At 29.9% G+C, this 25,752-nt stretch overlaps 1 protein-coding gene across 1 annotated transcript; it reads left to right on the top strand.

Moving 5' to 3' along the window:
* Positions 1-15,855: 15,855 nt before the first annotated feature.
* On the top strand, positions 15,856-19,554 carry KIP1_2 (Kinesin- motor protein; the record flags this gene model as incomplete). The annotated part of the gene is made up of 4 exons (XM_056218992.1): positions 15,856-16,293; positions 16,361-18,532; positions 18,585-19,028; positions 19,078-19,554. The coding sequence occupies 4 exons, from the start codon at positions 15,856-15,858 to the stop codon at positions 19,552-19,554; spliced, it is 3,531 nt and encodes a 1,176-aa protein (XP_056066119.1).
* Positions 19,555-25,752: the final 6,198 nt, after the last annotated feature.

Genomic DNA, 25,752 nt, shown 5'->3' with positions numbered 1-25,752 from the left:
ACCATACTGAATATTCCCGACTGCAAGAAATATACCCACAGGCTCAACGGCAACAAAGTGGTCATGGTTAGAGGCTCTCTAGGTATGGGCTATAGTGTTGTAGAAGCTTATATCTAGTATAGCTAGACCGTGATTATGTCTAGGTCTAAATAGGCCAGCGCTATAAGTGCCCCTAGGAAATTATAAGAAGCGTATTCTTTAAGCTATAGCCATATTAGCACTTTATATTACTATCTTAGTAATACTACTAACCTTAAGATAAATATTACTAATTTCTTTTAAGAAGTCTTAGAAAAGAGAATACTAAATTATAGTACTTTTACTACTAGAGATACTATTACTAATAAACTAACTACTAATATTACTTCTAATACTACCTAATAAGTAGTAATAGCTAGGTTCTTTATATCTCTTCTTATACCTAAGTATACTATTTTATACCTTAATTTAGGCCTAAATTTTTAATTACTTTTATAAGTGGTTTAGCCTTATAGAAGGTAAAACTAAATAAATTAGTAAAATACCCCTATTACCTTATATAGTATAGTAATTTACCTAGGTAAGCTTACTAAGATATATATTTTAAAATTATACTTTTAGCTTTTATATTATAATCCTATAGAATAGTAGTAGATAGATAAAGATATCTAGTAGAATAGAGCTAATAAGGCTAAAAGCTAATATATTATTAGATACTAAAAAACTAAAAGGGTTAGATTAGTAAGTATATAACTATAATTCTACTAAAATAATAGGATTCTAGAAGTAAAAGAACTTAGTAGAAGTAAAGAAATTACTTCTAAGTTAAGACTATACTTTTTAGAAATAAAGGTTAGTAAGGAATTATAAGAACTAGAAAAAGTAGTATATAGTCTAGAATAGTTTCTAAGTATTTTCTACTCTTTATAGTTAAATTCTATAGTTAAAATTAAAGTATATTTTCTATACTAAGATCTATTAGTCTTTTTATATAATTATTATCTTACTTTCTATAGTAAGATTAGAATATTCTCTTACTTCTTTTTATTATTTATTTACTCTTATCTACTAAATACCTATAAGGCCGGCCTAGGTTAGGTATATAGAAACCCCTTATAATATTTTAGTTATAGCCTTAACGTCTTAGTATAGCTAAATATAGGTAGTATAATAGAAAGGTATATATAATACTAATTAGAATATATAGCTAGTAGAGATTTAGCTATAAAATATATATTATATTAATATTCTAAATATATAGGTAAAGACTATTTAGTAACCTATTCTAGATTTTTAGTAATCTATTTAGATTTTTAGTAACTATTAAATTATTAAATCTAGAAAGGGTAGCTAGTCCTAAATAGGTTAAGGTTAGTTCTTAGGTAAGACTTACTAAGGGGAGGAAGAAGGGGTTCTTATTAATATAGAAGTATCTTATAAAGTGTAATAAGTTAATAAGGGAGGCCTAAGTAAATCTAAATAATAGATTAAAACTTAGGTTAAATATAAGTATAAAGGTTTATCCTTATATTTCTATATAGGGATCTTACTTAGTTACTTAGGAGTTCTAAATAACTAAGTAGGCTATATAATAACTCTTAGCTACTTAGTTATTTAGGAACCCTAAGTAGCTAAGTAAGTTATATAACTACTATTTAAGTAACTTAGCGTATCCTTATCTTATTATAATTCTAGTTATTATATCTTCTATCTTTATAAGCGCCTAAACTTCTCTACTATTATTTAGTTTATAATATTATTCCTTCCCTTCTTATTCTTCGCCCTAAAGAATTATACCTACTAACTATTATCCTATAAAGTATTACTATAACCTTATTTTTACTATTAAAAACTATAGTATTATTATAGTGTTAAAATATTTATTCTATTAGTTATACGCCTATGTTTATAAGGTCTATATTAGTTTAGGAAAGTATAGTAAGTATTAGAAGTAAGGTTTAAAATATAATATTACTATTACTTAGAATAAGTTCTTATAGTTAGTTACTAAGAAGAAGAAGTTAGAAGCGTAATTAAATAAAGTATAAAAGAAGTAGAATACTACTTTTAAAGCTATATATATAGCTTAAGTAAAAGAGGATTAGTTAAAGAAGTAGTTATTATAGAATAAGAAGTATACTAGTAAAGTTATTATAGTAGAAAGTATAGTATTAGTAGAGTTAGATAAAGATTCTATTTAGCCTACTTAGTCTACTAGTCCTATAGAGCTTTATTTCTCTATCTAGTTAGTAATAGATAATCTTCCTTCTAATTTCTAGGAAAATATTCCTCCTATATCTAGTAGCTAGGTATATTCTTACCCTCTTTATTATATAATAGGGTTCTAAAGGTTTTATTTATATTCTCTAACCTTTTATTAATAGTTATCTAGATTACTTCTTAGTTTCTAAGTATTTTTACTATTAGGGTATCCTTTCTACTTAATAAGGTACTATTAGATTCCTTTATAGGTTCTTATATATATAATACTTTTAATTTTAAATTTAGTTTCTTCTTTAGCTCTATAATAGAAGGTGGTTTTAACTAGTGTCTTAGGGTCTATTAGTTCTAATAGTAATATATAGAATACTAGGTGTATTTTTATATCTAGTAGTAATTCTAATCTATAGTTTACTAGTAATATTTATTTAGAAATATAAAATAGTCTAACCTTAATATAGTCTAGTTTTTTATATTTTTTCTTCTAAGTTTAAAAATTTTTTATAAGTAGATATGCTTTATCCCCTTCTTTAGCTAAGGTGCTATTTTTCGTTTCTAGTTTATATATAAAATACTTTACTATTAAGCTTTCTTAAGGTTTTCTTAGAGTTTATTATATATTTTTTTATATTATCTACTATATCTATGGCTTCTTTTACGTTAATATTCGTTAGTAGTCGTTAGTTAAAGAAATTTAGATATTTTCTATATATAGTATAGTAAGGTGTTTACCTTATTACTATTAATACTTTATTATTATGTGCTAATTATGCTATAGGTAATAGTAAAACCTAGTTATTTTTTTATTTATTATAGTATATTTATAGATATATTTCTATAGTTTAATTTATTCTTTCTATTTTTCTATCTATCTATAGATAATATGCTATAGATAGTTTTTATTTTATTCTAATAAGTACTATAAATATTATCTAAAAGTTTAATATAAAGAGCTTATCTCTATTACTAATAATTATTTTTAGAATACTATAGTATCTAACCTACTTATTCTAAAAGAGGTAAGCTAGTTCTTTAGCTATTATATTCTTTAGATATAGAATTAATTCAACGTAGCTTATAAATTAATATATAATTACTAAAATACTATTATATAAGGTTTTTATAGCTAGGTTAATTAAGTTTAGTATTCCTATAATAAAGTCTATAGTAATGTCTTTAAAAGGTACTATTAGTATCTTAATTAGTTATATTTCTCTATACTTAAGATATATACTATATTTATTTTTCTAGTAGTCTATATATTTATAAATATACACTATTATAGCTTCCTTAATTCCTCTAAACGTATAGTTCCTCTAAATTAATTCTAACATTTTTATAATGCCTAGGTGTCTATATATTAGGTTATCGTAGTATTATCTAATAATCTTAGTTTATAGTTGCTTTAGTACTTCTTAGTTTATAACTAAAAGTTAGTTAAGTTCTACTATTAGTTTAAGAGATCCGTTTTTATTTCTATAAAGAATTACTAAGTAGGTCTTAACCTTTTCTCCTACTAGATTACTTTATCTACTAAGTATATCTACTTATCTATTTTCTTTTCCTACTATATAGATAACTTTAAACTTATACTATCTAGTAGTCTATAATTATCTTTATTATTATAGTATTAGTTCCTTTATTATTATAAACCTAAGTAGGTTTTTATAATCTATATAGATTTCTAGCGTTAAATAGCTAAGAGTATAGATTCTCTAGTATTTTAAAGCTTTAATAATAGTATAGAGTTCTTTATTATATACGTTATACTATATTTCTACGTTATTAAACTTATATAAGTAGTAGGCTATTAGATACTATTTACTATTTTATTCCTATTTTATACATACTTCTAGTATAAGATTACTTACGTTAGTTTTAAATTATAGTGGTTTATTGCTCCTAAAATAAATAAGAACTAGTTCTATTATATATACTATTTTAAGGAGTTAGAATAATATTCTATACTTATTTATTTATTTAAAAGGCGTGTCCTTTCTAGTAAGGTTTATTAATAGTATTATAACCTTTACGTAATCTTTAATAAACTATTAATTAAATCTATAGAATCCTAAGAATTCTTAGATATTTTTATAGTTTTTAGTATAGGCTAGTTTCTAATACTCTCTATCTTACTTAGTGCTATCTTAATTCCTTCTATAGTAATAACGTATCTAAGGAATTTAAGTTATTTAATATTAAATTAGTATTTCTTAAGTTTAATTCTTAAGTATACCTTATCTAGTGCTTTTAGTACTATCTATATATGCTTAGTATAGTTAGATTTATTCTTAGAAAAGATAAGAATATTATCTATATATATAATAATAAATATGTCTAAATATTTATAGAGTATATTATTAATAAGTACTTAAAAGGTTACTAGTGTATTAGTAAGTCTAAAAGGTATTACTAGGTACTTAAAGAGTCTATAGTATAATTAAAATACTATCTTCTATTCTTTACCTTTTCTTATTCTAATTAGGTAGTATCTATCTCTTAAGTCTATTATTATAAAGACTTTTACTCTTAAGAGTCTATCTCTAAGCTTTAAGATATTAGGTAATAGGTATTTATTTTTAATTATTATATTATTAATTACTTAGTAGTTAATATATAGTCTATCTAATCTATCCTTCTTTTTAATAAATATAAAGGGACTTACTACTAGTAACTTTAATAGTTTAATATATCCCTTTACTAGGTTTATCTTAATAAATTTATATTCTTTCTAGAGTTCTTTATTACGAACCAGATAACGGTAGGGAAGTTCGGGCGCTTATAAAAGTAGAAGATGCAATAACTAGGATTATAATAAGATAAGGACACGCTAAGTTACTTAGATAGCAGTTATATAACTTACTTAGCTACTTAGGGTTCCTAAATAACTAAGTAGCTAAGAGTTATTACGTAACCTACTTAGTTATTTAGGGCTCCTAAGTAACTAAGCAAGATCCCTATATAGGAATATAAGGATAAACCTTTATACTTATATTTAACCTAAGTTTTAATCTATTATTTAGATTTACTTAGGCCTCCCTTATTAACTTATTACACTTTATAAGATACTTCTATATTAATAAGAACCCCTTCTTCCTTCCCTTAGTAAGTCTTACCTAAGAACTAACCTTAACCTATTTAGGACTAGCTACCCTCTCTAGATTTAATATCTTAAATACCCTTAATATAACTATAAGGACTCCTACTTCTTCTATAGCTTTAGATAATAATACTATTACTCTAATAGGCAACTCTAAGAGTAAAGTATATAAACCTAATTTATACTATAGTAATAGAAAGTATACTAATATCTAGCTTCTTTAGTTAGACCTCTATTTCTTTAAACTTAATAAATAACCTAAAGATAAACGAAAGGTTATCTTTATAGCCACTTATATACGAGGTAATACTAGAGAATAGATTTAACCTTACGTAACTAAGTATCTAGAAATAGACCATAATAATAAAGATAAGGAATATGTAGATAACTATATAGACGCAGTTAATATTATTAAAGACTATACTAACTTTAAGAAATATCTTAAATAGATATTTAGAATTACTAATAAGGTACCTATTATAGCACAAAACATTTAAACTATAATATAATAATAATTAGTAGCTAAGTATGCAGCGAAGTTCCGTAAAAATACTATATAACTTAACTAGGATAATAAGTTACTAATAATAATATATAAATAAGGTCTTAAGAAACCTCTATAAGAAGAACTTCTACGTAGTAGAGAAATTATTAGAACCCTTAATAAATTATATAATAAATTAATTAGGATTAATAGAGAATGGTTTACACTATAATAGGAATTTTAACGTAACCTAAGGAATATTAGTTTTAGATAACTAGTACCTATAGTCTATAGGGTGCCACTAAAAGAACCTTAACGCTAATTACGAGACTCCTATAGATACTAGTTAATGGAAGATATCTAGTTTAACTACTTAGGTAAAGGAAAAGGAAAAGGACTAGGCTTTTATAAGCCTAATACGCGTATCTTAGATAGAACCTAACACTAGGGGACTAAGACTTACATATATTTTATATATAGTAAACTAGGCTATATCGCCAGGAACTATAGATCTAAGAATAAGGTTATTAGGCAGTTAAACGTACTTACTATCCTAATAAAGGAAATTAAGGATAAAGAATAGACTATTATAAATACTATTAATAACCTTATACTTAATAACAAATCTAGATTAGAGTTATTAACTAATTTATAACTTTATAAGGACATAGAAGAAGAATAATCTAAAATAGTAAATAAGGAAGTTAAGTAGACACTAATACCTTACCTATAGTTTAAAGGTAAAGAAGTAATCTTTACTAATAGAGTAAACGTATAGAAATACTTAGATAAACTACTAATCTAACTATAAGATAGAAATATATTATTATTACCTATAATAATCTTACTATTATTCTCTATACTACTAGAAGCTTATAACAAACGCCGACTAGAAATTATTACAAAGGAGAATAGATAATAGGTAGATTATAGATATATATAATAAGACCCTAGTAAATACTTCTATAATAAGAACCTAGACTATTTATAAAAGTACTACCTAAACCACTAAAACCCGTGGCACTTAAATATCTAATAGATTAAATATAGATATAACTAGTGCCTAACCTACTATAGAGCTAAGGAGCTATATAGAGGTAATTAACTACTAAATAAATAATAATACTATTAGGAATAGTATAATTACCTAATTAATAAATGCGATAAACATCTATAGAATAAGTAAGAAAGGCTATACTTCCTAAGTATAAATAATATATAAAATATAGTAACTAGTACACTCTATAATAGAATATGCACTTAAGACGGATAGTAAACTTACTTAAATACTAATAGTAGTAGATACTAGGATAATAAATATATCTATAGATTTAGTAAGAACCCTAACTAACTAAGGATAATTATTAATATTTATGCAGAAATAAATATAGTATAGAAAGGTAAAGCTTCTAAAAAGAAACTATAGTAGAAGGATAACTATAGTAGAAGAAGAGAAGGGTAGAAATAAAAAAAATAATAATAAGGGAATATAGACTATCTAGCTCCTAAAAGAAATAGTTCTTTTTTAGACTAAATCCTAGCCTATAAGGCCTAAGAAACCCTTAAAAACTAATAGATAGGCAGGAAGACACTATTAGAGAATTAAATACTATTAATAGTAAGGTATTAATTAAGCTACTAGTTTAGCTTAATAAAACATAGATTAAGGCACTATTAGATTTAGGTATATTAGAAAACTTTATATCCTAAGAAGTAGCACTATAAGTAGAACTCTAGCTAATGCTTAAGGATAAAGCTTATCTTATCTATATTATAAATAGAAGCTAAATACTAAATACACTATATATTACTTATAAAGTTACTACTATACTTTAGATCTATAGATATAGGGAGATAATTATACTTAACATACTAGATAGATCTAGATATAATATTATATTAGGATTACCCTAGTTAAGGAAGCATAACCTATATATTAACTAGGGTTTAAGAACGCTATCCTTAGAATACTATAAATGTGTATTATAAGCTAAGCCTACACGACGATAGAGATTAATAGTAGATAAGAGTGTTATTAATAATATAAACTTATAATAGAAAGTTAAAAAATAGAAATTACCCTTAGTAGACGCTAGTAGAAACTACTAGGTTATAAAGTATAAGAAGAAGGAAGAAAGTATACTCTTAGAAGTACCTAGAGAGTATAAAGTATAGATATATATATTTATAGAGAAGAAAGAAAAGGTAAACCTACTAGAATATTAACCCTAGAATTATATAATTAACCTAGAAGAAGGGAAGACGCCACCCTTTAGACCACTATATAGCAAAATAGAAGAAAAACTCTAGAAAGAATATAAATTTATTAAGATAAACCTAGTAAAAGAATATATTAGACTATTAAAGTTACTAGTAGTAAGTCCCTTTATATTTATTAAAAAGAAGGATAGATTAGATAGACTATATATTAACTACTAAGTAATTAATAATATAATAATTAAAAATAGATACCTATTACCTAATATCTTAGAGCTTAGAGATAGACTCTTAAGAGTAAAAGTCTTTATAATAATAGACTTAAGAGATAGATACTACCTAATTAGAATAAGGAAAGGTAAAGAATAGAAGATAGTATTTTAATTATGCTATAAACTCTTTAAGTACCTAGTAATACCTTTTAGACTTACTAATACACTAGTAACCTTTTAAGCACTTATTAATAATGTACTCTATAAATATTTAGATATATTTATTATTATATATATAAATAATATTCTTATCTTTTCTAAGAATAAATCTAACTATACTAAGTACGTATAGATAGTACTAAAAGCACTAGATAAGGTATACTTAAGAATTAAACTTAAGAAATACTAATTTAATATTAAATAACTTAAATTTCTTAGATACGTTATTACTATAGAAGGAATTAAGATAGTACTAAGTAAGATAGAGAGTATTAGAAACTAGCCTATACTAAAAACTATAAAAAATATCTAAGAATTCTTAGAATTCTATAGATTTAATTAATAGTTTATTAAAGATTACGTAAAGGTTATAATACTATTAATAAACCTTACTAGAAAGGATACGCCTTTTAAATAAATAAATAAGTGTAGAATATTATTCTAACTCCTTAAAATAGTATATATAATAGAACTAGTTCTTGTTTATTTTAGGAGTAATAAACTACTATAATTTAAAACTAATATAAGTAATCTTGCACTAGGAGTATACGTAAAATAGGAATGAAATAGTAAATAGTATCTAATAGCCTACTACTTATGTAAGTTTAATAACGTAGAAACATAGTATAACGTATATAATAAAGAACTCTATACTATTATTAAAGCCTTAAAACACTAGAGAATCTATACTCTTAGCTATTTTACGCTAGAAATCTACACGGATTATAAAAACCTACTTAGGTTTATAATAATAAAGGAACTAACACTATAATAATAAAGATAGTTATAGACTACTAGATAGTATAAGTTTAAAGTTATCTATATAGTAGGAAAAGAAAACGGATAAGTAAACGCACTTAGTAGATAAAGTAATCTAGTAGGAGAAAAGGTTAAGACCTACTTAGTAATTCTTTATAGAAATAAAAATAGATCTCTTAAACTAATAGTAGAACTTAACTAACTTTTAGTTATAAACTAAGAAGTACTAAAGTAACTATAAACTAAGATTATTAGATAATACCATAATAACCTAATATACAGACACCTAGGCATTATAAAAACGTTAGAATTAATTTAGAGGAACTATATATTTAGAGGAATTAAGGAAGCTATAATAGCGTATATCTATAAATATATAGACTACTAGAAAAATAAATATAGTATACATCTTAAGTATAGAGAAATATAACTAATTAAGATACTAACGGCACCTTTTAAAGATATTACTATAGACTTTATTATAGAAATACTAGACTTAATTAACCTAGCCATAAAAACCTTGTATAATAGTATTTTAGTAATTATATATTAATTTATAAGCTATATTAAATTAATTTTATGTCTAAAGAATATAATAGCTAAAGAACTAGCTTACCTCTTTTAGGATAAGTAGGTTAGATACTATAGTATTCTAAAGATAATTATTAGCGATAGAGATAAGCTCTTTATATTAAACTTTTAGATAATATTTATAGCACTTATTAGAATAAAATAAAAACTATCTATAGTATATTATCCATAGATAGATAGAAAAACAGAAAGAATAAATTAAACTATAGAAATATATCTATAAATATACTATAATAAATAAAAAATAACTAGGTTTTACTGTTACCTATGACATAATTGGCACATAATAATAAAGTATTAATAGTAATAAGGCAAATACCTTACTATACTATATATAGAAAATATCTAAATCTCTTTAACTAATAACTACTAATAAATATTAACGCAAAAAAAGCCACAGATATAGTAGATAATATAAAAAAAATATATAATAAACTCTAAGAAAACCTTAAGAAAGCTTAATAGTAAAGTATTTTATACATAAACTAGAAACGAAAAATGGCACCTTAGCTAAAGAAGGGGGATAAAGCATATCTACTTATAAAGAATCTTTAAACTTAGAAGAAAAAATATAAAAAACTAGACTATATTAAGGTTAAACTATTTTATGTTTCTAAATAAATATCGCTAGTAAACTATAGATTAGAATTACCACTAGATATAAAAGTACACCTAGTATTCTATATATTACTATTAGAACTAGTAGACCCTAAGACACTAGTTAAAACCACCTTCTATTATAGAGCTAAAGAAGAAACTAAATTTAAAGTTAAAAGTATTATATACGTAAGAACCTATAAAGGAATCTAATAGTACCTTATTAAGTAAAAAGGATACCCTAATAGCAAAAATACTTAGGAACTAAGAAGTAATCTAGATAACTATTAATAAAAGGTTAGAGAATATAAACGAAACCTTTAAAACCCTATTATATAATAAAGAGGGTAAGGACGTACCTAGCTACTAGATATAGGAGGAATATTTTCTTAGAAATTAGAAGGAAGATTATCTATTATTAACTAAATAGAGGGACGAAGCTCTATAGGACTAGTAGGCTAAGTAGGCTAAATAGAATCTTTATTTAACTCTACTAATACTATGCTTTCTACTATAATAACTTTACTAGTACGCTTCTTATTCTATAATAACTACTTCTTTAACTAATCCTCTTTTACTTAAGCTATATATATAGCTTTAAAAGTAGTATTCTACTCCTTTTATACTTTATCTAATTACGCTTCTAACTTCTTCTTCTTAGTAACTAACTATAAGAACTTATTCTAAGTAATAGTAATATTATACTTTAAACCTTACTTCTAACACTTACTACACTTTCCTAAACTAATATAGACCTTATAAATATGGGCGTATAACTAATAGAATAAATATTTTAACACTATAATAATACTATAGTTTTTAATAGTAAAAATAAGGTTATAGTAACGCTTTATAGAATAATAGTTAGTAGGCATAATTCTTTAGGGTAAAGAATAAGAAGGGGAGGGATAATATTACGAACTAGATAATAGTAGGGAAGTTTAGGCGCTTATAAAAGTAGAAGATATAATAACTAGGATTATAATAAGATAAGGATATACTAAGTTACTTAGATAGTAGTTATATAACTTACTTAGCTACTTAGGGTTCCTAAATAACTAAGTAGCTAAGAGTTATTACGTAACCTACTTAGTTATTTAGGGCTCCTAAGTAACTAAGTAAGATCCCTATATAGGAATATAAGGATGAACCTTTATACTTATATTTAACCTAAGTTTTAATCTATTATTTAGATTTACTTAGGCCTCCCTTATTAACTTATTATACTTCGTAAGATATTTCTATATTAATAAGAACCCCTTCTTCCTCCTCTTAGTAAGTCTTACCTAAGAACTAACCTTAACCTATTTAGAACTAGCTACCCTCTCTAGATTTAATATTCTTCTCCTATTTTACTATATAGTAGTCTAAAGGGTGGCGTCTTCCCTTCTTCTAGGTTAATTATATAATTCTAGGGTTAATATTCTAGTAGGTTTACCTTTTCTTCCTTCTTTATAAATATATATATCTATACTTTATACTCTCTAGGTACTTCTAAGGGTATACTTTCTTCCTTCTTCTTATGCTTTATAACCTAGTAGTTCCTACTAGCGTCTACTAAGGGTAATTTCTATTTTTTAACTTTCTATTATAAGTTTATATTATTAATAATACTCTTATCTACTATTAATCTCTATTATTATATAGGCTTAGCTTATAATATATATTTATAGCGTTCTAAGAATAGCGTTCTTAAACTCTAGTTAATATATAGGTTATACTTCCTTAACTAGGGTAATCCTAATATAATATTATATCTAGATCTATCTAGTATATTAAGTATAATTATCTCTCTATATTTATAGATCTAAAGTATAGTAGTAACTTTATAAGTAATATATAGTGTATTTGGTATTTAGCTTCTATTTATAATATAGATAGGATAAGCTTTATCCTTAAGTATTAGCTAGAGTCCTACTTATAGTGCTACTTCTTAGAATATAAAGTTTTCTAATATACCTAAATCTAATAGTACCTTAATCTATGTTTTATTAAGCTAAACTAGTAGCTTAATTAATACCTTACTATTAATAGCATTTAATTCTCTAACAGTATCTTCCTACCTATCTATTAGTTTTTAAGGGTTTCTTAGGCCTTATAGGCTAGGATTTAGTCTAAAAAAAGAACTATTTCTCTTAAGAGCTAGATAGTCTATATTTCCTTATTATTATTCTTTCTATTTCTACCCTTCTTTTCTTCTACTATAGTTATCCTTCTACTATAGTTTCTTTTTAGAAGCTTTACCTTTCTATACTATATTTATTTCTATATAAATATTAATAATTATTCTTAGTTAGTTAGGGTTCTTACTAAATTTATAGATATATTTATTATCCTAGTATCTACTATAATTAGTATTTAAGTAAGTTTACTATCTATCTTAAGTATATATCCTATTATAGAGTGTACTAGTTACTATATTTTATATATTATTTATACTTAGGAAGTATAGCCTTTCTTACTTATCCTATAGATGTTTATTACATTTATTAATTAGGTAATTATACTATTCCTAATAGTATTATTATTTATTTAGTAGTTAATTACCTCTATATAGCTCCTTAGCTCTATAGTAGGTTAGGTACTAGTTATATTTATATTTAATCTATTAGATATTTAAGTACTACGGGTTTTAGTAGTCTAGGTAGTACTTTTATAAATAGTCTAGGTTTTTATTATAAAAGTATTTACTAGGGTCTTATTATATATATTTATAATCTACCTATTATCTATCCTCTTTTATAATAATTTCTAGTTGGCGTTTATTATAAGCTTCTAGTAGTATAGGGAATAATAGTAAGATTATTATAGATAATAATAATATATCTCTATTTTATAGTTAGATTAGTAGTTTATCTAAGTATTCCTATATATTTACTCTATTAGTAAAGATTACTTTTTTTACCTTTAAACTATAGGTAAGGTGTTAGTGTCTACTTAACTTCCTTATTTATTATTTTAGATTATTCTTCTTCTATATCCTTATAAAGTTATAAATTAGTTAATAACTCTAATCTAGATTTATTATTAAGTATAAGGTTATTAATAGTATTTATAATAGTCTATTCTTTATCCTTAATTTCCTTTATTAGGATAGTAAGTACATTTAACTACCTAATAACCTTATTCTTAGATTTATAGTTTCTAGTAATGTGGCCTAGTTTACTATATATAAAATATATATAAGTCTTAGTTCTCTAGTATTAGGTTCTATCTAAGATATATATATTAGGCTTATAAAAGCCTAGTTCTTTTCCTTTTTCTTTACCTAAGTAGTTAAACTAGATATCTTCTATTAGCTAGTATCTATAGGAGTCTTATAATTAGCGTTAAGGTCCTTTTAGTAGTACCCTATAGACTATAGGTACTAGTTATCTAAAACTAATATTTCTTAGATTGCGTTAAAATTTCTATTATAGTGCGAACTATTCTCTATTAATCCTAATTAATTTATTATATAATTTATTAAGGGTTCTAATAATTCCCTACTATATAGAAGTTCTTCTTATAAAGGTTTCTTAAGACCTTATTTATATATTATTATTAGTAACTTATTATCCTAGTTAAGTTATATAGTATTCTTATAAAACTCTACTATATACTTAGCTACTAATTATTATTATATTATAGTTTAAATGTTTTATGCTATAATAGGTACCTTATTAGTAATTTTAAATATCTATTTAAAGTATTTCTTAAAATTAGTATAGTCTTTAATAATATTAACTACGTCTATATAGTTATCTATATATTTCTTATCTTTATTATTATAGTCTATTTCTAGATACTTAGTTATATAGGGTTAAATCTATTCTCTAGTATTACCTTATATATAAGTGGCTATAAAAATAACCTTTTGTTTATCTTTAGGTTATTTATTAAGTTTAAAGAAGTAGAGGTCTAACTAAAGAAGCTAGATATTAGTATACTTTCTATTACTATAATATAAATTAGGTTTATATGCTTTACTCTTAGAGTTACCTATTAGAGTAATAGTATTATTATCTAAAGCTATAGAAGAAGTAGGAGTCCTTATAGTTATATTAAGGGTGTTTAAAATATTAAATCTAGAAAGGGTAGCTAGTCCTAAATAGGTTAAGATTAGTTCTTAGGTAAGACTTACTAAGGGAAGGAAGAAGAGGTTCTTATTAATATAGAAGTATCTTATAAAGTGTAATAAGTTAATAAGGGAGGCCTAAGTAAATCTAAATAATAGATTAAAACTTAGGTTAAATATAAGTATAAAAGTTTATCCTTATATTCCTATATAGGGATCTTACTTAGTTACTTAGGAGCCCTAAATAACTAAGTAGGCTACGTAATAACTCTTAGCTACTTAGTTATTTAGAAACCCTAAGTAGCTAAGTAAGTTACGTAACTACTATCTAAGTAACTTAGTATATCCTTATCTTATTATAATCCTAGTTATTATATTTTCTACCTTTATAAGCGCCTAAACTTCTCTACTATTATCTGGTTCGTAATATAAATCTAGAAAGGGTAGTTAATTCTAAATAGGTTAAGATTAGTTTTTAGGTAAGACTTATAGAGGGAGGAGAAAGAGTTCTTATTAATATAAAAGTATTTTATAAAGTATAATAAGTTAATAAGAGAGGTCTAAGTAAATCTAAATAATAAATTAAGAAATAGATTAAATATAAGTATAAGAACTTATTTTTATATTTCTATATACTTAGTTAAGTAATAGTTAACTATTACTTATTAACTATTATTTATTAACTATTAGTTATATGTTTAATAGTTAACTATTACTTATTAACTATTAGTTATATAATATCTTATTAGCACCTAGTAGTATAGTTAAGTAAATTTAGTAAAACCGCTATCTATACTATAATTACGTGGTTCTAGCCACATTTAGGGCTCTCTAGGCACGAAAAAAGCGAAATATCTATAAGGTATAGGCTCCCTAGTTACTCTACTTTAACCTATTACCTACTATTATTTTCGTCTTATAATAAATATACTAATGTTACTTAATTTCTAAATATATTATGTTAAGGAGTTAATTAATATCTTTATTTTAAGAATAATTTAGAATGAATATTATGATATAAAAGGCGTATTAATTTTTAGTAATATAGCCTACGTCTTATGGACATTCCGCTTCCGCACCTAGGGGAGGGTAGGTCTGATAGTGTGAGATAAGTATACAGGAGGATGCAGCTCAGTCGACCAGAGCTAAGTGGTTTGGCTAATCCCCGTCAGGGTTTGTGCATGCAATCGTTGGGAGCACGGACCAGCCCTGGTTTGTTTTCTGTTTACTTCCCCTTGCCGCCATCAACACCACCCATAGCTGTTCTCACTATACACTCACACCTTGTCACACACATATCTTTTTCTATACCACCCCGCAAGACCCACTTCTAGTCTTTCGACATATCCCAAGACTACCATGCAACAGTCGCTTGGGGATGAGAGACTTCTCTACCGCGAGCTCGCGCTCGCGCAACGCGATGCCCCCGCTGCCGACCCGTCGAACAGCCGCTGCCGTTTCGCTTCGCGCTACCTCAATGACACCCTCGCTCATGAACAATGGACGCGCATCCCCCGCCGATTCCTTCCCCTCGACTGCCTCTGGGGTTGGCACGAAACGCGAGGAGCCGGACTCTGACGACGCGGCATCGACAACGACACCGAGGATGAACCACCGTGACTCGGGTGATGAAACGAAGATTGACGTGTTTGTGCGGTGTCGCGGCAGGAACGAGCGAGAGGTGCGAGAGAATAGCGGCGTAGTGGTAAACACGCATGGGGTGAAAGGCAGGACGGTGGAGTTGTCCATGGGGCCGAATGCCCTCAGCAACAAGACGTATTCATTTGACAGAGTTTTTTCACCAACGGCAGATCAGCAGATGATCTTTGATGAAGTCGTAACGCCTATATTAGACGAGGTAAGAAGTCAAAGACATGATCGCGTTAGAGTAGGAAACATTTGAAGATAGGCTAACTTCAATGCAGGTACTAAAAGGTTTCAACTGCACAATTTTTGCATACGGACAAACCGGTACTGGAAAGACATACACCATGTCTGGAGATATTTCAGATCACACTCTACTACCCGACGATGCTGGTATCATTCCTCGCGTATTGCACTCCCTCTTTCTCAAGCTTGGCTCCCTACCAAACTCACCAACCAGCGGCGCTGCCCCCGAGAACTCTGTGAAAGTATCATTCATCGAGCTATACAACGAAGAACTTCGCGACCTGCTTTCCGCCGAGGATAAATCCAACTTGAAGATTTTCGATGGAGATAGCAAGCGTGGAGCTGCAACTGTTGTTCAGGGCATGGAAGAACGACATATCCCCAGCGCGAAGAAAGCCATTCAGCTACTAAGAAACGGTAGCCACAAGCGACAGGTCGCGGCGACGAAATGCAACGATGTCAGCTCCCGCAGTCACACAGTCTTCACCGTCACAGTGTACACCAAACGAACGTTAGCCTCCGGCAAAGAACTTGTATGCTCTGGAAAGCTGAACCTAGTTGATCTCGCTGGATCGGAAAACATTGGACGCTCTGGTGCGGAGAACAAGCGAGCGGCGGAAGCTGGGCTCATCAACAGGAGTCTCCTCACATTAGGCCGCGTAATCAACGGGCTTGTCGATCGATTAGCACATATCCCGTACCGCGAGTCAAAACTCACACGGCTTTTGCAAGATTCTTTGGGCGGCCGAACGAAGACATGCATCATCGTCACGATCTCTCCTACGAGATTAAATCTGGAGGAGACTATTTCGTCCCTAGACTACGCCTTCCGCGCGAAGAACATCAGAAACAAGCCGCAGATCAACAAATTAATTTCGAAAAAGACGCTCCTCAAAGAATTCACTGTTGAGATAGAGAGACTCAAGTCAGAGCTCACCGCTACGCGACAGCGGAATGGCGTATACCTTACACATGAAGCATACGAGGAGCTCATAAATGAATCCGAGTCACATAGTATTCTAGTCAAGGAGCAACGCGAGAAGATTGAAACGATCGAATGCAAACTTGCCCGCAAAGGACAGGACCTGCTCGAAATCACAAGCAATTTCGACACCTTGAAGAAGGACAGCGAAACTACCAAAGGCCTTCTCGACAGCACAAAGTCATCGCTGGAAAAGACAAAAGCGGCGCTAGCGCATACGAGGCGCATGCTCAACGAGGAGACTTTCGTCCGCCAGCAGCACGAGCGCACCGAAGAGCAGCTCACGAGCCTCAATCGCGAGCTGGTGACAACGCTCGGCCAGTCCACTACGGACAACACAAGTCTACACTTGGGACTACGACGGCGATTGGAGCTGCACGCGCAGAACCAGGAGCAGTATGGCGTAACGCAGCGAAATGTGGTGGACGTCACGACGCTTGTTGAGGGCCGGCTTGCCGAGCTCCAGACGGAGCAGCAAGGGCTCGTGGAGGCGCTTTCAGGGCGTATGCAGGCATTCGTCAAGCACGAGCTGGAAGAACTCAATACGGCGAGAACGGATCTCGAGAAGAAAAGTACAGCGTTCGAGCGATCACACAGAGAAGTTACAGGACAGACGACGCAGAGCAAGAACGAGATGAATCAGGTGCTGGACGAGGTCAAGATGCTTAGGGAAGCGCTCGAGGAAAAGGTTGGGGCAGGACTCAATGACCTAAGCGTAGCTACGAGACGTATATCAGAGGGTATCATGGCGGAAGTCGAGACCCTCCACACGCAGCTGCACTTATCTTACTTCAATCTTAGCATGGACTTGAAGACGACCTTTGACGACATGTCGAAAGAGATCAGTGAGCAGCGCGAAGAGATGCAGCGGTTACAGGACGAAATGGCCGAGGCGAACCAACAGCTAGAACGGAGTCAATCGCAATCGGTTGACACGCTATCAGATCTCGTAGACAAGGAGAGAACTGTCAGAGAGCAGGAAAACAAGGATCTAATGCAGCGCATTGAGAAACTGGTCGAGGCTAACGCGCAGCAGCAAGCGCTGCGTATTGGAGTGATCGCTAAGATCTCCGCACAGCTCAGGTCTGCTGGACAGAGTCATTCTGCTGCTGGAGCCTCGTTCGAAGATGGCAGCGAGCAGCTTGCGGAACGGTTAAGGAACTTCAGCTCCAGATTGATTAAATCCCACGACACGATGAACACACGCATCCAGGGCGATCACGCGGTAAGTCCACCACTCATGAACAGACAGTACGAGCTGAACTAACGCAAATCAGACCGCGAGCAAGCACACGGAAAACCTCAGGGCCGTGAGTTCTTCCGTCCCCGACGAGACCGCGCGGATGGTGAAAGAGCACGTCCAGCACCTAGACACGGAGATGCGCGCCCTCACCACCATTGTCGACAGCATCCAGGAGAAGAACAACACCGCACACGCCGCCCAGAGGCGGTCCTTCTCCGCCCTCACCTCAACGGTTCAGGACTCGTATGCCAACATCGGTGGTGCCTTTACTGCGTCATTTGACCGCGTCGAAGGTCTTGGTAACTATGTCGCGGAACAGACGGATGGGTTACGCGAGAACCTGCTGCACCTTGACAAGGATGCGCATATCCGCAGACAGCTGGCAGAGTTGAGGCAGCGTGTCGAGCACAATAAGCTTGAGAAATACATCCGTACAGGACAGACACCAACGCGCAGAGAGTACAGCTATCCGACAGCCGTACCGCATACGAGCGACCGTGACACGCTGATGGAGCTGATGCGCACAGGGCACGTGGGGGGATGAGCCTTCATCGTCTTCAAGGCCTAGAAATCCTAGCAAGACGCCCATGTTTGCGGATAACTATGACGTCTCTAGGCAGCAGATGGAGAACGGTAGTGTCGTTAGGGCAGGCACGGTTAATAATGCCACGAGTCTCCGCGAGCTGGATATCAACACAATGAACAACACCACGACAAAGAGCAACATCACTAGCATAAAAGACAGCGTGCTCTCGGAGAAAGATAACGCTAGCAGCAACGCGCTCGCACCCTTTCCCTCGCTCAAGCGGCCCGCCGTAATCAGCGCTTCAGAGGAGAGCAAGATTCCGCCTAAGAAGCGCGGGCCGCGCAGCACCATGGTGCCCAGCAGTGCGATGCTAGCGGATAGGGAAAACCTGATGATGCCGAATCTGAGCGCGAGCGTGGGGCATGGCGCAGTGTTTCCGTTGGGAAGGACGCTGAGGAGCCATAATAGGAGCAGATAATAGGCTGGGCTTTGGCAGCTTTTTTGACACCTTAGATGTTCACATTGTTCGGTCTGGCTAAGAGAATACACCCAAAGATTGAAGGAATGGGACCGCAGATAGGCTTTTGTTGATAGCTTGGTATATCATTAATGTTCATTGATTCATTCACTGACCGCCAACTTGGCGTTGGTGGCTTGTAGGATAGCATGGAGCAAATGACGAATGGGGCTTCGGCCACGCAAGATCCAAGCCCTACACCACTAGAATGAGACACCGAGACATGTTCTAGGGCATGGGTGCATCCTCGTGGTTAGGTAGACAATGTTCGTGCGAAGCCATCCGTACTAGCTGTGGACATTTCCGCCTCGGAATGTATGAGAGAAGTATTATGCACCTATCGTGGCGCCATTAAAACGCTAGTACTAACACGCAATAAAGTAGTATATGTATCTATTAGAGCTATCTAGAGACCCTTTAGCCTATTCTCTATAACTTACGTGCCTAAAACACTTAGCCTATATACTTACTAAAGTAGTAAATAGAGTAGTAAATTACCTAATTAAGTATAATATAAGGGTATAGAACCTTCTATATAGTTAAAAGATATTACTAGAGGCTCCTAAGAGAAAGCTATTTACCTAGGTAATATTAGATAGAGAATTAGAGAATACCTTAAAATAAATTTACTTAGGTATTATTAGGGAGAGCTTCTTAACGCCGAAAAGATAGTAGAGATAGTAGAGAGTTATATAGGGAGAGCTTATTAATAGAGAAGATAGTAGAGAGATTTTTTAGAGAAAAGTACTTACTAATAGAGAGGTTATAGTATAAAGCTTATATACTTTTCTAAGTTAATATCTATATAAGGTTAAATATATAAACTATACTATAAGTAATATTATTATCTATATAGACGAGGTTATTACTAATATATACTAGAGTAAGTTACTAGAGGTATAAATTAACTTACTACTATATAGATAGGTTAGTCTTATAGGGAAGTTATAAGGGTAAGTATATAAATATATTAAAAGGGGGATAAATAGAAGCGTAAAAGAGAAATAGAAATATTATATATTTATTTTAAGAGGTAAACCCCCTTAACCTTTTAAGCCTCTAGTAGTGCTTATAGTAGGCTTTTAGTATTATTTAGAAAGACTAAAATTTAGGTTTAAATTCTAATCTTAGAATAGTGTTTCTTATATAATAATAATATATAATAATAATATTTATCTAACTAGTTAGATTATAATAGTTTATTCTAAATATATATATTACCTAATTATTCTACTATTATGTGTAGAACTAGGTAGTATAGGGAAGAGACTAATATTTCTATTATAATAATACCTTTTATATTTTATTAGATTAGCTATTTTATTTTACTTACTACCTATCTATCTTTATAAATATTAGTCTTATTACTACTAGGGGCTAGATAATACCTAATAAAAATACTAAGCTAAAAAAAGACTAAGAAATATATATAGTACTAGTTTAAATATATTCTTTATTACGGCTACTACGCCGTAATAGAATTATAGGACTTATAAAGATAATAGTAGTAACTAATTAAATTATATAGAAGAAGAATATAATTATAGGTTAGATACTAAGTATAATATAGGTATATAAGAAAGTTACGTAATTAAATCTATAGATCTATAGAATAGAGCTATAGAGCCTAAATCTATAGAATCTATAGGTAGAGCCTATAGAGCCACTATTAGATAGTAGTATATAGAGATAATAGATTACTACTAGGTAAGCCTTTATTATTAATCTATAATATAGTTATTACAGCTGCTACGCTATAATAGAATTATAGGACTTATATTAATAATAGTAGTAACTAATTAGATTATATAGGAAAAGAATATAATTATAGGTTAGATACTAAGTATAATATAGGCACGTAAGGAAGTTACGTAATTAGATCTATAGATCTATAGAATAGAGCTATAGAGCCTAAATCTATAGAATCTATAGGTAGAGCCTATAGAGCCACTATTAGATAGTAGTATATAGAGATAATAGATTACTACTAGGTAAGCCTTTATTATTAATCTATAATATAGTTATTACAGCTGCTACGCTATAATAGAATTATAGGACTTATATTAATAATAGTAGTAACTAATTAGATTATATAGGAAAAGAATATAATTATAGGTTAGATACTAAGTATAATATAGGCACGTAAGGAAGTTACGTAATTAGATCTATAGATCTATAGAATAAAGCTATAGAGCCTAGATTTATAGAATCTATAGGTAAAGCCTATAGAGCCATTATTAGATAGTAGTATATAGAGATAATAGATTACTACTAGGTAAGCCTTTATTATTAATTTATAATATAGTTCTCTATATCTAGTTTCCTTATAGAAGATTACTATTAAGTCTTTAGTAATATATTCTTATAGTAGTAATTAATTAATATTTATAATATATATAATCTATACTACCCTATACGCTACTTATTTCTTACTAGAACCCTAATAGGGCCATAACTAGTAATAAAGTCCTAGAGGCCCTATTATAATAGTTCTCTATATCTAGTTTTCTTATAGAAGATTACTATTAAGTCTTTAGTAATATATTCTTATAGTAGTAATTAATTAATATTTATACCCTACGTAATTAATATAACCCTATACGCTACTTATCTCTTACTAGAACCCTAATAGGGCCACGGCTAGTAATAGAGTCCTAGAGGCCCTATTATACTTTAATAATTATATCTTAAAAGTCTCTATAGGTATATACCTAGATTACTAGTATTAATAATAGCTTTTATAGTAAACTAACTAATATTATTAGACCTAATAGACCTAGTCTAGATAAAGGAATAACTTAACTACTTTAATAAAGAAAATACTAGGGCTAAGGAAGCCTATAAGTAATTAGTTAAGTAGGTTAGAGTTATATTAGAAGGAATAGGGGGAGAAGCTAATAATATAATAAAAAAATAGATCTAGTAGATAGAACTCTAAATAAGGAATAGACTACTAAAACTTATAGATCTAGAGAAGTTTAATAGTACTTAGACTAAACTTAGAGAATTTCTAGCCTTAATATCTTTTTACCTAGACCTAACTAATAAGTAGTAACGGATCTAGCCTAATCTATACTAAATTAGGTTTAACGTTAGAGTTTAAGGGTCTAGGAATGGAAATTTAGGGGGTAAAACTATATAGTAAATCTATATATAATCTAGCGTAAATCCCTTTAACCTTCCTATACTAAAAGTGTTCCTCTTATCTTTCTATATAATTTTATCGCTTTACATCCCTAATTAGACATATATAGGGTTACGTAGTGGTTAGGGTAAATAGACTTAGGGTTATAGAACTTACCTAGGACATATAAACTAGTAATATTTAAAATAACTAATAGCTAGCGCTATAGCACCTATAGCTAACTACTAGTAAAGGCGCTTAGAAGGCAGTAGACTAGTCTATTAAGAATATTAAGGAGTATTTTTAGTATCTACATAAGTATAGGGTCCTAATCTATAAGCGCTATAAGACTAGTGTATAGAATCTTAATGTCTATCTCTACTAATAGTATACCATACTAAGAAAGGCCTATATTATAATTATTAAGCACTTTTAACACTTCTATATTAAGGATCTAAAGACGGTTAGTCTCCTATAGCTACTAGAAAGGCTAATTAAGGTGCTTAGAGAGCTAATAGATTATTATAAGGGGTTTTTACGTACCTAACCTAGGTTAGATCTTATAGGTATTTAGTGGACGAGAGTAGATAGATAATAGTAGGGTAAGAGAATATCCTAGCCTTACTATAAAAGGTAAGGTAATAATTATATAAGAAGACTAATAGATCTTAGTGTAGAAGATATACTCTAATTTTAACTATAGAATTTAACTATAAAGAATAGGAAAGACTCTAAAGTCCCTTTAGACTATATACTATTTTTTATTATCTAGGAGATTCTACCTAGACTCTAAAGTCCTAGGACCTCCTAAGGTCCCTAGGGCCTTTAAGGTCCCTAGGGTCTCCTACTTATACTAGACCTTATTATGTAACAGATAATATAAGCTACCTATCTAGCTAGCTTATAGGGCTTAATCTAGCTTACCTCTACTATTAATATTCTAAGTATAATCCTCCCTACTCGCCTTACTTAGTTCTACTATAATTATAATATTATCCCCCCCCTTAAGAGTATTATTCTAATACCCTAGTCTAGCTTCCTATGGCATAGCTAGCCTATTAGCGCCTATTAGACGTATAAAGGTGCGCTAGCCTTCTTACCTACTTAGGTTATACCCTAACCTAGATTTCCCTTTCTATCCTAAATATACCTAAAGCTCCTTGCTTATTAGTTTAGAAATATTATACTTATACGCTAAAAGTTAAATCCTAAAGCTTTAAGATGTTACTTAGTTATAAGTATTATTAGAAGTTAAAACTCTACTATTTTATAGATATAACCTTAGGTTAATATACTAGTTATATCTTAGCTTATACTAATTATAGCTTATAGGTCCCTAAGGACGATTAGACCTTAGTTTATAAAGAGAAGGAGTAGAAGTAGTTAGCTCTTCTTTAGGTATATACTAAAACTACCTACCTTAAACTAGAGTTGGCTAAGGTTAAGGTAAAGAAATATTCCTTTACTTATTATAATCTCTAGGTTACTAACGCGATAGATTAGTTATAAGAGAAGGGCTTAGTAGAGGGTAGGGCTTCTAGTAGTACTTATATACTATTACTATTTTTACCTTTATTTACTAATCCTACCTAGCTATAGGCTAACCCTTCTTTTAATCTTTTAGCTTTTACTACTACTTTTTCTAACCTAGTTCCTACTATACTAGCGTATAATCTCTCTAAGGGTGTCCCCTTCCCTAATAGAAGTCCTCTAGTAATTCCTTATAGTTTATAAGGTTTCTTATTAGCTCCTATATATTATACTATTCTAGCTATCCTTTCTATTTAACTAGGTATCTCTACTAACCTTTAACTATTTTTAGGTCCTTAATATCCTTAACTTTATACTCGTTGTCTTTTAGTTCTAGCTAGGTCTTAACTAGAGCGTCCGGCGGTGCTGGTTCTAGGAGGTTTTTATAGAAGGTGTTATATACTTTAGTACCTATAGGTAGAAGTAATTTATTTATAACTAGTCCTCTAACTTCTTATATTTTAAAGGGGCCTACCTATAGGTAATCTAGTTTTTTGCTTTACCTTTTAGTTTTTAGATTTTTTTATAATAGGAAAACTTTATCCCCCTTCTTAAAGGTTAGTCCCTTAATCCTTTATTTATTTACGTTTTTAGATACTAAGAGGGATTTTCACGTAATTCTTTTACGTAGAATTTTGTAAAGTTCCTTTATTTTCTAAGCTTTATTATAAGCTTCTATAGAAAGACTTTCCACATCTCTAGAATTCTAATAAATAATTAGTTTATATCTATAGTTAGTATAGTGTGGAGAGTACCCTATTAAGCCTAACCTAGAGCTATTATATACTAATTACGCTATAGGTAAGAGTTCTACCTAATTATCTTACTATTTATTTACGTAGAACTAAAGGTACTATTCTAGTGTCTAGTTTATTTATTTCGTTTATCTATCTATTTAAGGGTAGAAACTTATTAAGAGTTTTCTATATATTTCTAATATTGCGGTAAACGTATTCTAGTATTTAGATATAAAGAGTTTATTATAGTCTATAATAAATTCTTTAGGTAGGCTATATTCCGCAAATAGCGTATTATCTACCTTATACGCTAGTTTCTCTACTAATATAGACTCTTCTATTAGTCTAAACTTAGTAGCTTTTATAAGTTAATCTACTATAACTATAATAGTATTACACATACGTTTTATTCCTAGTTATGGTAATCTTAGGAGTTTTACTATAAAGTCTATTATTACGCTTTACTATGGCCTCTCTATAGATAGTAGTGGCTATAGGAGTCTATAAGGCTTATATCTCTTAGGCTTATTTTTATAATATGCTAAATAGTTACTTATTTCCTTTATAACTTTTTGCTTAAGTTTTAGGATAGTATATTTATTTATAATACAACGCATTATTTCTTTAATGCCTAGGTGTCCCTATTCCCTAGATTTATATAGCTTTCTAATTAAGATAGGTGCGTATTAGTCTCTAATAATTACCCTTTATTAGTGGTCCCTCTAGGTTTTATTAAAACTATTCTAGAATAGATTATACTCTTCTCTT

Source organism: Didymosphaeria variabile (assembly GCF_027946475.1).
Source record: "Didymosphaeria variabile strain IMI 356815 chromosome Unknown scaffold_8, whole genome shotgun sequence".
In the NCBI taxonomy this organism is placed as follows: Eukaryota; Fungi; Ascomycota; class Dothideomycetes; order Pleosporales; family Didymosphaeriaceae; genus Didymosphaeria; species Didymosphaeria variabile.
The sequence above is the reverse complement of the archived record's forward strand: the minus strand, read 5'-3'. Positions and strand labels throughout refer to the sequence as shown.